The 14,722-nt window shown below is 46.0% G+C and overlaps 1 protein-coding gene across 2 annotated transcripts in view; it reads left to right on the top strand.

Annotated features, from left to right (window-relative positions):
- The window catches only part of SMYD1 (SET and MYND domain containing 1), a 34,998-nt gene that overhangs the window by 6,065 nt on the left and 14,211 nt on the right, over window positions 1-14,722 (top strand). For both annotated transcript variants that reach the window (XM_004590734.3, XM_004590735.3), the window contains exons 2-4: window positions 6,406-6,582; window positions 9,620-9,833; window positions 12,987-13,117. In XM_004590734.3, the coding sequence (XP_004590791.2) occupies window positions 6,406-6,582; window positions 9,620-9,833; window positions 12,987-13,117 (522 nt within the window). The remainder of the gene's footprint in view (window positions 1-6,405; window positions 6,583-9,619; window positions 9,834-12,986; window positions 13,118-14,722) is intronic.

Raw genomic sequence — 14,722 nt, 5'->3', positions numbered from 1 at the left:
CCACCTCTGTTCTAGCTCCCTCTGTTGACCTGAGTTCAGAGGATGGACCAGGGCGTTTGGCCCCTGAGCTCACATGGGAGACTCGGCGCAACTTCCTGGCTTCTGGTCCGGTTTTGGCTATTGAGACCATCTGGGGAGTGAACTGGTGGATCTGTCTCTCCCTCTATCTGTAACTCTTTCAAGTAAAATAAGTCTTTAAAAAAAAAAAACAGAGTTAGATAAAAACTTGACCTGCTCTTAAACAATCCTGGTTAAGGAGTTCAAAATACCTAGGAGATTGTGTATATGAATGTGCATGGGAAAAAGGATTCAAGAAGAACAAGAAGAAGCTCAGTACTTTTAAAGAAATTATTGTCTGCCAGGCTGTTTTTGAAAATTGAAACAGTTATGGACTTCTACAGGCCTAGTGGTGACAGGTGGACATAATTCTGCATGAGCCTGTTGGAAGGCCAGGATAAGCTCTGGCATATCCTCACACACGTTCCCTTTAATCTGATAGCAGCTGGTGGGTGGGTGGTGGGGGAACAAATGATGCTATAAATAGAAATAATGTAATTGATGGATTAGAGAAATTCCTGAACATTTAGTTCAGAAAATGAACAAATACATGCTTGTTGAAGTGTTCAAATTGCATTCTCAAATATTTGTCCTTGATATTCAGAATAATCAGGGTAGATACAGAATTATGCCTGCAATCAGGCATTTTTTTTTAGCTATGGAAGCAAGATACATTGACAAGCACATGACCTGTTGTGATCTGTATTGCTCTATTTTATCAACTAAGCCTTATGTTCAGAAATTTGGGAATAATAACTTTTTAAAGGTGGATTCAATTATCTATATTTTGCCTCATAATGATGTCATCTTCTTTCATTGCATTTGAAGACATATTTTGAACATGAGAGGAAAGGTGTGGACAGCTGGTGTATGGAATTGCTCATGAGCTGTGGCCAAGAAATCCTTGAGAACTGGTGTTTTCATAAAAAGGGATGTTAAAAAGAGAGACAACCTCCAGGCTAGATCCAAGGAGCAATACAACTTAGCTTCTGCTAAGAGACATATATTAGTAAGCAGTGATGAAGTCATAGGTGCACGGGTACTTCCCAGAGAGAAATACCACTGCTCCTATTATATCCCCCTTAATGTGGAATCCGGGGATGCCCTCATAGGAACCCAGGAATGCCCTTCAAGAATTCACATGGCTCATTTCAAAACCATGTTGGTGGATCCTGTTGGGAAGATGGGAAGAGCTTTTCAACTCTGATCCTGTTGCTCCTCCCTGCTAATGCCCTTGGGGGCTCCCCCTTTAACTGCAGGATGAAGGCATACTCTTGAGATTGGCATTCTGGGTCCCCCACTTTCTGATCATTTTTCCAACATCACTTCCCAAGATGGTACAGCCCATGATATCATTTAATGCAACTCATAGGTGCCTGTCCCCCTCCTCCTGTCCCCTGCTGTAGAAGCCTTGGCTCATCTGCACCTCTTCCTGGGAGAACTTGGCCTTTTCTGAGGAAAGACAGCCCATCTCTGGGGGTCAGGGCAATGTCACTGGGCCTTCTAGGTGGTGGCTTTTTTGGCTTCTTTACCTCCCCAGTCTTAATGGAAGTAAGATCTCCCTTTCTTGAACCTCACAATGAGTTACCTACACCTGTGGACGGTGTGGCCCATCTTCTTTCCATGTGTGCAGCATCAAAGATCTGTGTCTTCTCTAAGTGCCTCCATCACCTCACTCATTGTAAGTGCATGTGGAAGGAAGTAAGGAAGGGGAAAGGAAAGGAAGTATGCAAAGAAAGGGGGGATGGGCAAAGGAATTTGTCCGGATATTTGGAGAATGGGAGGTTTATTAAGACGCCTTGCCCCTTTGAAAGGAGATATTTTAAGCAACCTGGGAAGATACCATTTCTGGTTCCTCCCTCTCTGGGTGTGTTTTGGGAGGGCTTGCCCAGCATGCGGGTGGCTTGTCCTTGAAGTTATCTGTCCACTAGCTGGCAGTTTCCATACAAGGAGCTGAGCAGCAGCTCAACCCTCTTGACAGATGATAGAACCCAGGGTTAGTGGGTGGGGACCAGCCTGTCCGGTCTGGGCGCTTTCAGTGCTGCATCTTCCCTGCATGTGGAAGCAGAGTCCAGCCTCACAACCCCTTTTGAAAATAATGTCCCCGTGGGGATATTATACCAATGCAAAAGTGGTCATGTCAAAGATCTCTTTGAAATTGCCAAATGCTGAGCAAAAGGGGGTTAATCTCTTCTCATGTTGCTAGAGAGCATGAACCTCAGGGGAAGTGATGTTTGCTGAAAGCATCCTGCTCGGCCTGGCTGTGACAACACACTTTCTTCTGCAATACACAAAGTGGGTTCAGGGTTGTGTCTCTTGCATATTTTCCACATTAGGGGGGATGTAATAGCAGCAGAGGTGGTATTTCTGTCTGGGAAGTGCCCGTGCACCCTTGCAGAGGTTCCCCTGTAGCCTGGTTTTCTTCCTCCTAAGGAGGCACCTGTTCCTGCTCTGTCCTCACCTGGCATAGTAAGCAGAGCAGGCTGACATCTTCTGAGAGCCCCTGTAATCCTAGGCTGGATGAGGCCCTATACATCTGCTATCTCAAAGCATTGATCATTAGCCTGAGAGATCTTAGGTTCTATTTGTTGTTCTTTCCATTTTCACAAATAGAACCAAAGGCTCAGGGAGGCCAGGGTACTAGCTCAAGATCACAGGGTCCCTAGATCCTGGAGTAAGAAGTTGACTCACATTCTTGTACCTGTGTTCTGTCCTCAGCTCTGGCTTCCAATTCTAGAATCCTGCCAGTGTAGACCCACTGAAATAGGTGATGGCTCAATTGATTGTGTACCTGCCATCCACATGAAAAACCTGGATTGAGTTCTCATTACCTGGTTCTGGTCATAGGCCCGGTTCTGACTATTGTAGGAAACTCGATCTCTTTGTCTCTCTGCCTCTCAAAAAACAAACAAAAAGCAACTTATCTGTAATAAACATTGTATTCTGAATAAAAATTAATTCAGTTGACTGAGACAAAGTTCTGAAAGCTCAGAACTATTTGACCTTATACGTTGACTATAGTCCTCATGCCCAACTGTTTCAGTCAGCTTTTCATTGTGATAATGACATACGTGACACAGGCTAACTTTACAAAGAAAAAGTACTATTTAGCTCACAGTTTTAGAGGATGGAAATCTAAACAGCATGGTGCAAGCTCTGCTGTGAGTTCCATAGAAGACGATGGGAACCTTTCTATTCACATGCAGGAGGATGGGTAAACTGATGAGAACATATCAGGGTCCCTCTACAAACACCTTCATCTCTTTTAAGTGCATGCCCCAGTTAACTGAAGGACCTCCCACTAGACCTCAAACTCATGCAACCACCTTGGGAACCAAGATTACAACATATGGAGCTTTGGGAAGAGGGGGCAAACAACACCCAAAGCATAACCCCAAGCTGAGACATGTTCTCAGAACCCCAGATAACTCAGTACTTAGCATACCAATACCAAAGATGACAGAGTGAAAGTGCAAGTTAGTCTTGTTAATGGCGCATGCTATGTTGAAGCAATTGGGTAGGTAAAGGCAGATGAAGACTCCACTTAAGTCAAAACATTCCATGTCATAGGGTAACTTGAGAGTGGTGGTTGAATTCACTCACATATATCTTGATTGTGACAATATATTTAGACCATGTAACAGCTTTGTGGTTGGATACATATGCCAAGATCTAGCAAAGTGTCCCTTTTAAGTACAGCATGTACAGAGAGTGTATGTCCATTATATCTGTTAGAAAAATGTATTGCTGGTTGGACAGAGGGGAACACTGGCTGCGTTTTTTTTTTTTTTTTTTCAAGTTTCCTTTTTAATTGTAAAGTCAAATTTACAGAGAGAAGAAGAGACACAAAGAAAAGATTTTCCATCTGCTGGTTCACTCCCCAAGGGGCTGCGGCAGCTGGAGCTGAACCAATCTGAAGCCAGGAGCCTCTTTAAGGTCTCCCATGCAGGTGCAAGGTCCCCACGCTTTGGAGCATTCTCTACTTCTTTCTCAGGCCACAAGCAGGGAGCTGGAAGGGAAGTGGAGCAGCTGGGACATGAACCGGTGCCCATATGGGATCCTGGTGTGTGCCAGGCAAGGGCTTTAGCCTCTAGGCTTACCACGTTGCCCTGGCTGGCTTGCTGTGTCAATAAGAAAGCATGGTAGGTCCTATTGACTGTATTTGTAGTTTGATCTTAAATTCATGTGATTTTTTTTCTTTAAAGAAATAAAATTAGCCCACAACTGAGATCCAGGAAAATTAAATGTCATCACATGTGGATATGATATTTTCTTCTTGGCACTGTAATTGTAAAAGCCATCACCCAGGATCTCACTTTTGGGTGGAGACTAGACTGGGAGCCTTCTCAGGACCTAGTTTCTTGGATTCCTTAACAATTCAGTGCCTGCTAACTAACCTCACATTCCTGACAGATAATGTAGCCTTTGCTGGAAACAGATGTTTGCTACTCTTTGCTCCCCATCTCCAGTGTTTGGAAACTCTACTAAATGGCCAAGGTCCCATGTGAAACTTGTGTATTCTTCTGAGCACTTGTGACAAATGACCTTTCCAAGCAGAGCACACCCTCTGCGGCATAGTTAAAACAATCCGTGCGATTTTAAGTATGCTAGTGTAATTCAATTCCTCTTTCACTAGGAAGGCTTAAGAGAATGCAAGTGTGAAGAGCAAGGAAGACTTTATGGGGATAACCTTGAACCAACTCTAATTGACCTTTCATGTCCTTGCATATTTTATAATTATGAAGGAACTACCAGCAACACACCTAGTGGCAGATAGGGATGCTGCTGTTGGTGGAGAAAGCCTGAGGCTGAACCCTGTGGGACTCTGTTAAGTTCAGGTCTTAGCTTAGATCAGCAGCAGCCCATGAAGTGCTCCCGGCTGGCTCTACATGTCTCTCCCTTTCTTGTTGCCATCTTGAGACCACTGAACATGGTCTTTAGGTTAGCCTTATAGCCTGAGCTCCTAGCACCAGCAGGTAGATCATGCATGGCTGTTCTACTAGACCCACCTTTTTGTGGCTGCAGGAACCTGCTGTAGGCACATCAGAGCCCACTAGAATGGTGTGACTGTTTAACCCAGAGATTGGAAGTAAAGGGGAAGCCAGGCATTCTGCAAGACCTGCTATGATCAGGCTGGTTCCATCCAGCAAAGATCCAGAGGGTCACATAATGCAGAGGAGTCGGGAGGGGAAGTTCAAGTTCAAGTTTACCTCAGGGAGGAGATTTGAAGCAAATAATATGGACTGACCAACAACAAACTTTTCAGAAGCAGTAGAATTTTCCACCATGGGAGTTGGAAAATCGGTGGTTGGGAATGGACCCTGGGTATTTTTAGTTCTGTACGAGTTTCATCATCTGAGCTATAGAACTCTGTGGTCCTAAAAGCCCCTGCTTGTGTGTCTGTTTGAGATCCTTGCTCAGGTTAGTTATTTCAATGTGAGTGCTTCTTCCCAGGAGTCGCATGCTTCCCTGCACATCAGTGAGTGTGTTGCCTCTGTGTGAGTCAGTGGCCAGGTTTTCTCAGTGTGACTCAGTGTGAATCAGTGACCCGCTTTGCAGGAGCACACAGTTTTGGAATTGAGAAGCCCCTGGGACAACACATTTAACATGGAGAACACACAGTTTCTAGTGGAGGACACTGGGAGGCTGGAAGTAATACTTGATGAGAGCGGTACCCATCGACAGCGCATGTGTGATTCTTCATGCCAACCCCCCACGCCCGCAATGCTGACACACACTTCTCTGAACTGAGAGAATGCACCAGATGTCATCAGTAACATCAGGAACCTTGTGATTCCAGCAAAACCCACAGAGCAGTGGCATCTGTTGGTGCATGTGCAACTCCTTTTGTGTGAAATACTCTTCTGTGATTTTTCTTTTGAGAAGGAGTGATCATGTTTCAACAGTGAGAAGAACCTCTCACCCAAGATGCCCCTCCCATAACTTAGTGCCCACGGTTTTCGGCAAGGAAACTGAAATTTTAACCCATTCCCTTGCACTGAATGTGCTCCGTACTCCTCTATAAGCACTCATCACATCACATGGGGACTACAAGGTCAAGGATTCTCTAACATGTTTACATTATGAATTTACCCTTGCTGAATTGAGTTGAAGGGCTCCCTGGCAGAGGGCAATGGGGTCTCCCATCTTGAGATGACTTAAAAATATCAGCCGGAGGACTAGTTACATCTGCAGGAAACCTTGGGAAGCCCAAATCTCTCACCCAGAGAAGCTTAGAAAGACAAAGATTGGCCTTGGAGCCGTAATGGGGCCTGAGTCTCCAGTGGCCAGTGTGATGTGGCCTTTCCACTATACCCTCAGTCACATGCCCTTTCTCTCCATTTCCAGCCTCGTTAACTTTGTGTGCCACACCTGCTTCAAGAGGCAGGAGAAGCTCCACCGCTGTGGGCAGTGCAAATTTGCCCACTACTGTGACCGCACCTGCCAGAAGGACGCTTGGCTGAACCACAAGAATGAGTGTTCGGCCATCAAGAGACATGGGAAGGTGCCTAATGAGAACATCAGGTCAGAACCAGGCATGGGGGTCCCCAAATGTCAGCTGAGGGGTGGCAGGGACAGCATTCCCAGGCCTCAGAACACCAGGCTTGGCACAGATCTGCCAGGAGCCTCTGAGGCTGGATATGGTGACTTCTTAGACTTCGTTTAGGTCTAAGCGGAGGATGTGGGTGTCCACACCACAGCACTGGATGGAACCAATCTATAGCTGTCTTCTCCATGGCTCTCTAGTGTTCATTAATGTATTACTTTATTATTATTACTAGTTAATGATTTTTCCCTTCATTTACCATACATTTTATACCATCTTTTTGTGATTTACTATGAACTGTACAAATGAGCCAGTGTTCACTTGAAAGAAAATTGACCTGCCAATGTTTAAAGATTGGAGAACTGTACACTTGAACAATTATGAGTTTTGGCTTCTCATATAAAAAAGAAAAAAACAAGTAAAAACAAAGCCAAAAGAGCGATAGCTTCTGTTCCTTAAAAAAAAAAAAATACAGTTTTCTGGGGCAAGATTTAAGTTGCTGCTTGGGATACTAGTAGCCTATATCCTATTTTGGGATGTCTGGGTTTATGTCCTAGCTCCACCTCCAATTCCAGCTGTCTGCTATTGTATACCCTGGATGGCAGTGGATGATGATTCAAGTACTTTGGCTCCTACCACAAAAGAGGGAGATCCAGGTTATTTCTGTTCCTGGCCCAGTTATGGTTGTTGTGAGCATTTTGAAGAATTACAGTGGGTGGAAGATCTCTGTCTACCTCTCTCTTTCAAATAAATCAGACAAATTTTAAAAAAGACTTATTTATTCATTTGAAAGTCAGAATTAGAGAGGGAGAAAGAGAGGGAGGGAGGGAAATGGAGAGAGAGAGAGAGAGAGTATTCCACTTCTTGTTCACTCCCTAAATGGAAACAATGACTGGCACTCCCTCAGCCCTGAGAGAGAGAGAGAGAGAGAGAGAGAGAGAGAGAGAGAGAGAGAAAGATCTTCTACATTCTTGTTAATTCCCCCAGATGCCCTCAATGGTGAAGGCTGTGCCAGGCCAAAGCCAGTAGCCAAGAAGCTTCATTTGAATCTCCCATAGTGGGTGTAGAAGCATAAGCATTTGGGCCATCTTCTACTACTTTTCAGGGCTATTCTTGGAACTGAATTGGAAGCTGAGCAGCTGGGACACCAACTGGTGCCCACATGGCATGCCAGTGACTTCATCTCCTACGATGAATGGCCCAAATCATTTTTTAAAAATACAGTTTCCCAAGTCACTGAATGCCCACTACTCCCTGTGGTGCTACATTCTGCCCTCCACACTTGAAACACCAGCAAGTTTTTGGATTTGCCTCTACTGGTGATCATGGCCAGAAATCCCAGGCTCAGTACCTGACATCCCCAGTGTAAGAACTTCCAAATCCTGCAGGCTCTGCCAGGTCAGGGCTGGCTTAACTGTAGTAAGGTGTCTAGGGAGGCAACAGTGAGTAGAGGAGATGCAGATGATGACTGGGGACATTTTCACCCTGCCAGGAGGCTGTGACGTTGGAGTTCAAAATAGACTCTATTGTGGGAATCTTTAGGAAGACTGCAATAGCCCAACGAGCTTCCCCATCCTGCTTCGATCCATCTGTTGAAATCCTACACATTCTTCAAGACTCAAGGAATGTCATGCCCTGCAGTGAGAGCTCGGGTGCTCCATCTACTCAGTCCCAGTTGTAACTTCTGGGACTTCTGAAACTGAGTTGAAATCATTCATGCCATGTGTTTCTGTTTCTGCCATACATGGTCATTTCCAAAGTATTTGGAGGCAGCAGATCTTGCCTACACCTTATCCAGAGTGTTAATTCCCTTACTGCCATCCCAGACTCTAGCAGGGGCATCTCAGTTTCCACACTCCTGGGGTCCCACAGTCATCGCTCCAGAAGTAACTCTGTAACTCGAAGAGTAAGAGACAAAGACCTACGTTTTCATCAAAAGAATCCCTCGTGCGGGCCAGCAACCCCTGTTTGGCTCGTAGACAGCACGCAGTCCAGGCCGAGTGGCAGAGATGTCAAAATGTCACCAAGGCACAGCTTGATTTAGGAGCTGGGCAAGGAGGCTGACAGGGTGAAGTACCCCACTCTGACTCATTGTAAAAGCCCGGAGCTTTATGGGGCCCCCTCCCTACCTCACTCTGCCTCCCAGGGAGCTCTCTACTCCAGCCAAGCGAGGCCCTGCCTTGCTTCCTGCAGAGGCCACACCCACGACTGCCTCTGGTTCTTGGCTTGTGTGGTTTCTCTACATAGACCCTCTATTTCACCTTTTCCTCTACCCATTCCATAAGAACACAAATCAATGTAGCCACCATGTGGTTGTCCCTTTCCTCACTTTGTCTTCTGAACACCTTTAGGAAGGATGGCAGAGATAAAGATCACCAGATAGCTTCAAAGAGACCAAGTGCTTGCCCAAGGTCAGGGAGTAAGAAGTGGAAACAATGAAATCCAAACCATGAGATTCCTTATCCACTGCTTGCCCCAGTGAGCCTACTGTCAGGAGACACCCAGCTTCTGTAACCCTTCACCCCAGACCCTGTGCAACCCAGCTGCTGCCACCTCTCCATCTGAATCGGCTCTACCCCTAGCTGCAGGTGCTTCCATCACCTTTGTATCTTGCTCATTCTCCATCACACCCGACTTGTTCCTTCACTAAGGACTGGGAACTCACTGCTCTTTCTCTAACCTCTCCTACCCGACTCCTCTGTCCATTTCAGTCTCTCTCTTGGGAACCCTCCGTTAATGGCCTTAGTGTTATCTGCCCCTGTCTATCATGCCCTCTGGTTTTATTGTCTACGTACAATTCAACAGTACTTAATATGATTGTGCGTACACATACCTGCCTCCTTGCAGGAAGCGTTGTGATAGGAAAAGTCCATCTGTCCAGCTCAGAATTGTATCTTAAGCCCAGCATTGCACCTGGCATGCATTAGGCACACAGGAAATGATGAATGAATGAATGAATGATGAATGAATGAATGAACGCAGTGGCCATTTCCCTAATGCTGCCTTCTCCCGCAGGCTGGCGGCGCGCATCATGTGGCGAGTGGAGAGAGAGGGCACGGGGCTCACGGAAGGCTGCCTGGTTTCTGTGGATGACTTGCAGAACCACGTGGATCAATTTGGGGAGGAGGAGCAGAAGGAGCTGCGAGTGGACGTGGATGCGTTCTTGCAGTACTGGCCGCCGCAGAGCCAGCAGTTCAGCATGCAGTACATCTCACACATCTTTGGTGTGGTAGGTTTGCCCATTCCCTCCCCAGGGATGTCCCCTCCCACCCCCTGCCTTTTTGTGTTTTTCCTTCTCTCCTTCTGCTTTGGGATAGTGGTGCTTCCCAGAGGTGAATAGATCCATGAGGAGGAAATCCCATCTGCATCATCCATCAGCAGTCGGGCGGTTAAGAGGTTGATCAGCACACTCGCATCCCACACCCAAGTGCCTGGGTTTGAATCCTGGCTCTGTTGTGTTGCAGCTTCCTCCCAATGCAGACACTGGGAGGTAATGTCGCTGGTGGCTTCAGTAGCTGGGTTCCTAAATGGCCTGGGAAACCTGATTGCGTTCTCAGCTCCCAGAGTGAACCAGCTGATAAAAGCTCTCTGTCTTGTCTAAATAAATAAATAAATGGGCCTCACTTAGGCAGCCAGGAATTCTGGTGGACTCTGACTTCTGTTTATGTAGACTTTCACAGTCCCTTTCTTTTCAGAGCCTGGGAGCAGGCTTCTGAAAGACCCAAGTTATATATCCAGAGATTCTAGAATACTATTCCTTATAAAGGAGTACTAGAGACAGCAGGGATTATGTGAAAAGTTTCCAGAAGCTTCTAGACCAAAGTTGGAAGGGCTGCCAAGAGAAGGACTTGGGGGGCAAAGAAATTTATAATGATGCCTTCTCATCTCCTGCTATGTCCAGTCTGGTTTACTGAGTTCACTGTTGCCCTATATGAAATGGGGCATCCAACTTACAAACTATTTATCAACTCTGAATGGCACATATGAGTGGGAATGTGTCTTCTTGCCCATCTGCACTTTATAAATTTCCTGCTTTCCACATTGGAAACAAAGACCTGATGGCCACCTCTTCTTGATCACCAATCACTTTAGAAAGAAGGCCCTTCTTTTGTCCAGGTCTGCCTGGCAGGATGCATAGGGATCCTGGAGCAGGGAGCCATGTGAATCAGGCAGAAGGTAGTCAGGACTCAGTGATGGGATCAGTAAATCTAGCAGAGCCCCTGAGAGTTCAGGGGGGCTTGGTGGATCCGGAGGTGCAGGCTTTTTGTCTGGGGATAGAGGTCTTCCACCTGGCAGGCCCTTTGTGTTGTGATGAGGATTCATGGAGGGAGGTTCTTGTTAAAACAACAACATCCACCCAGTCTTCATCAAGGACAGAGAAGAGGAAAGAGATGTGAGGGTAAGGACAAGGAGAAGAGATTTTAGACAATTGACTCACACAGTTGTGGAGGCTGTGTACATCCACTGCAGGATAGGCCAGGCTGGAGATCCGAGAAAGAGTTAGTGTTGCATGTAAAGAGTCCATTGGCAGAGGTCCTTCTTATTCAGAAGGAGTTCAGTCTTCAGTCTTAAGGCTTTCAACTCAGTGGCTGAGGTCCACTCACATCACGGAGAGCACTTGACTTTGTTCAGAGTTCACCAATTTAAATATTAATATCATTTTTAAAAAAATCCACCTTCATAGAAATATGCATAATACTGCTTGACCAAATATCTAAGCCCTAAGTTGGCATGCAAAATTAGCCATCCTAGCTTTCCATGTATTATTGCAATGCAAGGTGAGCCCAACATGTAATAGTCCTCTTTTGTCGCACAGAAAATAGGCCCTCTAAAGGTTACATGACCTCCAAAGATCATATGATCAGTGGTGCCCAAAGTACCCAGGGGCAGTCTGCCTGATGCCAGAGCTTCTACTCTTAATCACTCTGCTCTGCAGGCTTAGGGCAAATTGATGTGACAGACCCATGCTGGGTGTTGGAGACACAGAGCACAGAATCACCAAGGCCCATAGTCAAAAGGATCCCAACAGTCTTATTCCAGTCCAACTTATTCAACCTGCAGATGGGAAAGCCAGTGCTCAGAAAAGGAAAGAATTTGCCTGAACTAATATGGTTTGCTAATGACATTCACAGCTTAACACCAGGTACTTGCTAAATGTCCCATAAGACTAAATGGAGAAAGTGAGTCTATTCTCTGCTATAGCTATAGTAAACAGTCATGCAAGTATGTAATTGTGCTTGTGTTTATAGTAGGTACAGTGTGTATTCATATAGAAGGTAGAACTTTGTGCATAGTTACTCAATACATTCTAGGTTATATTCAATTTTTAATATGAAAGAGAGAGACATCTCCCACCTGTAGAGACATCTCTTATTTGCTGATTTATGTGGCCGACTGCAACAGCCAGGGATGAGCTGAATTGAAGCCATGAATAAAAAACAACCCACATCTTCTATTGGAGTAGAAGGCCCAACTTTTTGAGCTATACCTGATATTTCCTAGGCGGTGTATCAGCAGGAAGTTGGAACTGAAAACGGATCCAAGACTCATCCAGACACTTTTTAATATGGAATGCAAGTGTCTCAAATGTAAAGAAAAGAAAGTCATCCAAATGCTATATCAATAATAACTAATTCAATTTGCAAGAAAGTCATCCAAATGCTATATCAATAATAACTAATTCAATTTGCCAGATAACTGTTAAATCTTGCACTCATCATATTTTTTTAAAGATTTATTTATTTTATTGGAAGGGCAGATATACAGAGAGGAGGAGAGACAGGGAGAAAGATCTTCCATCTGCTGATTCATTCACTCCCCAAGTGGCCGGAATGGCCAGAGCTGAGCTGATCTGAAGCCAGGAGCCAGGAGCTTCCTCCGGGTCTCCTGTGCGGAGGCAGAGTTTCAAGGCATTGGGCCATCCTCTACTGCTTTTCCAGGCTACAAGCAGGAAGCTGGAAGGGAAGGGAAATGGGGCAGCGGGGTATGAACAAGTGTCTATATGGAATGCTGGCAGTTGCAAGGCAAGGACTTTAGCCACTAGACTGCCGTGCCGGATAGGCACTCATCGTATTTAAAAAATTATGGACAGGTACAAACTAACCCAAAAGGAACATTAATTAATATTTCATGAGCAGCTAGAGGAGTTGAGACAAAGGAAGCAGGGGAGAGACAAGCGGACACACATACAAATCGGGACACAGAGAGAAAAACCAGACCAGAGGCTGAGGAATACTCATATTAAACCCAGGCACAGAAAGGGAGCCAACGTTTCCATCATCTTTGGCCTGGGTCTACTAGTTTCTGCTTCCCTTATTAGGATGGTGTTCTGTTCCTAATCTGTGTCTGTTGACTGACATTTTTGTATCCTTTCCCTTGGCAGATCAACTGCAATGGTTTCACTCTCAGTGACCAGAGAGGCCTGCAGGCTGTGGGTGTGGGCATCTTCCCTAACCTGGGCCTGGTGAACCACAACTGTTGGCCCAACTGCACTGTCATATTTAACAATGGCAAGTGAGTATCTTCTGCTGGAACTGTGTGATGGTGGAGGGGAGACCTGATGGTGTGTGCGCTACACCTGTTGAACCTGATAAGCATGGGCTTCCAAGGTGCCGCAGATAGGAAATCTCATTCCAGAATAATTGTGACTGGGAGGAAGGTAACAAAAAGGACAGCGAAGGATTCCACATGGATCTGAATCTCTGCATGTTTCTTGAGGTTACCTAGATGTTGTTAGACATGCCTCTGACTTTTAAGACTATTTACAAATGTGAGCCCTGACATTGTCCGTCTAGAGCTATTGCAGAGCAATGTGGACCACGAGTGGATTGACAGGGACACAGCTCAGCCCAGGTCCCAGCAGGAATCCAAAGACACTCTTACGGACCTTACTTGACGGGGTAACACATCCACTAACATCCCTAGACCTAGAGGGGCAAGTGGAAGACATAGTGAGAGCTGGGCCATGGTAGGGTGCTCCCCAATAGCTCCACTGTGGCTCACAGCTATAACTTTAGAGAAACCAGGGCCTCCCTATACCATGGGCTTAATATTCCCCATCTCTTTCTCCTCTCAGCTTTGGATCTCGCCCCTTTGGCCAAAACCCAGCCAGAGGCCAGAGAGCAAAACAAGCTGGGTGATGGCAGCTTTAAGAGGTCAACCCTGTTCATCTGGAAGTCACAGATTAGAGACCTAAGAGCAGAGAGTGGCTCTGAGGGGTGGGGCATGAATGGAGAAGAATCAGTAAGTGGCTAAACCCCAACTGTTCTGGACAGTGGCTAGGGCTGGCTGAGGGAAGGAGACATGAGCGATATGAGCTGCTTGTGCCCTTTGAAGTGCTGAGATCCGAAGACAGTGCCGGATGACTTGGATCCACCCAGAATGGACAAGTCTCCTTCCCAAAACTTCCTAGAGGCAAAAGATATGGGTTTCTGATTCTTAGCTGAGAACTAGATCTCAGCCCCAATATGACCAGACTCCTTAATTTCCCTTTTCTGACACCAGGCTCTTAAGTAGTTCAGAAGGTCACCTAGGATAGGGAAGTCTATTTTGAGTGCAGATGATAATACGTCCTCATTGTTGTGTTTCCCTTTCTAGACCTCTAGGGGTCCCTTGCCTGGACTCCTGCTCTAGGGGTCCCTTGCCTGGACCCCTGGAATCCTCGCTTGAGGGGCTGCTGTTTGGGCTAGCCTGGCGGGCAGGGAGGATCAAATTGATCCACAAAGGGAGCCAGATGTTCTAGAAGTCGTTCCCCTAAGCAGTGGTGGCCAAGGGCTCACCCTGTGACCATGTGAAACAGTCAGGGAACCTGGGAACACTTTCTTCAGGTCATCTCTGGTGTTTGCTCTGGCTTTCTTGCATCTACTAATTTTGAGCAGCTACGTTTTGCCTAGAGTTCGTGGCTTTTGTGCAAGAGAAGATGTCTTCACGGCCTAGCTGCCTACTGCAGTGGAAAGAAGCCTGGGCGTGATGTTAGGATATTAATTTTAATCCCAATATTTTTTTTTAACATTCTATTTGTATGACTTCACTAGTCGTCACATGCAATTCAAACTCTCCTCCAAGCTAGGCATCCGAAGAGGTGATGTTTATTCATCCAGGATGCTTGTTAGTGGAAAA

This window comes from Ochotona princeps, chromosome 8 (assembly GCF_030435755.1).
Source record: "Ochotona princeps isolate mOchPri1 chromosome 8, mOchPri1.hap1, whole genome shotgun sequence".
Lineage (NCBI taxonomy): Eukaryota > Metazoa > Chordata > Mammalia > Lagomorpha > Ochotonidae > Ochotona > Ochotona princeps.
The sequence above is the reverse complement of the archived record's forward strand: the minus strand, read 5'-3'. Positions and strand labels throughout refer to the sequence as shown.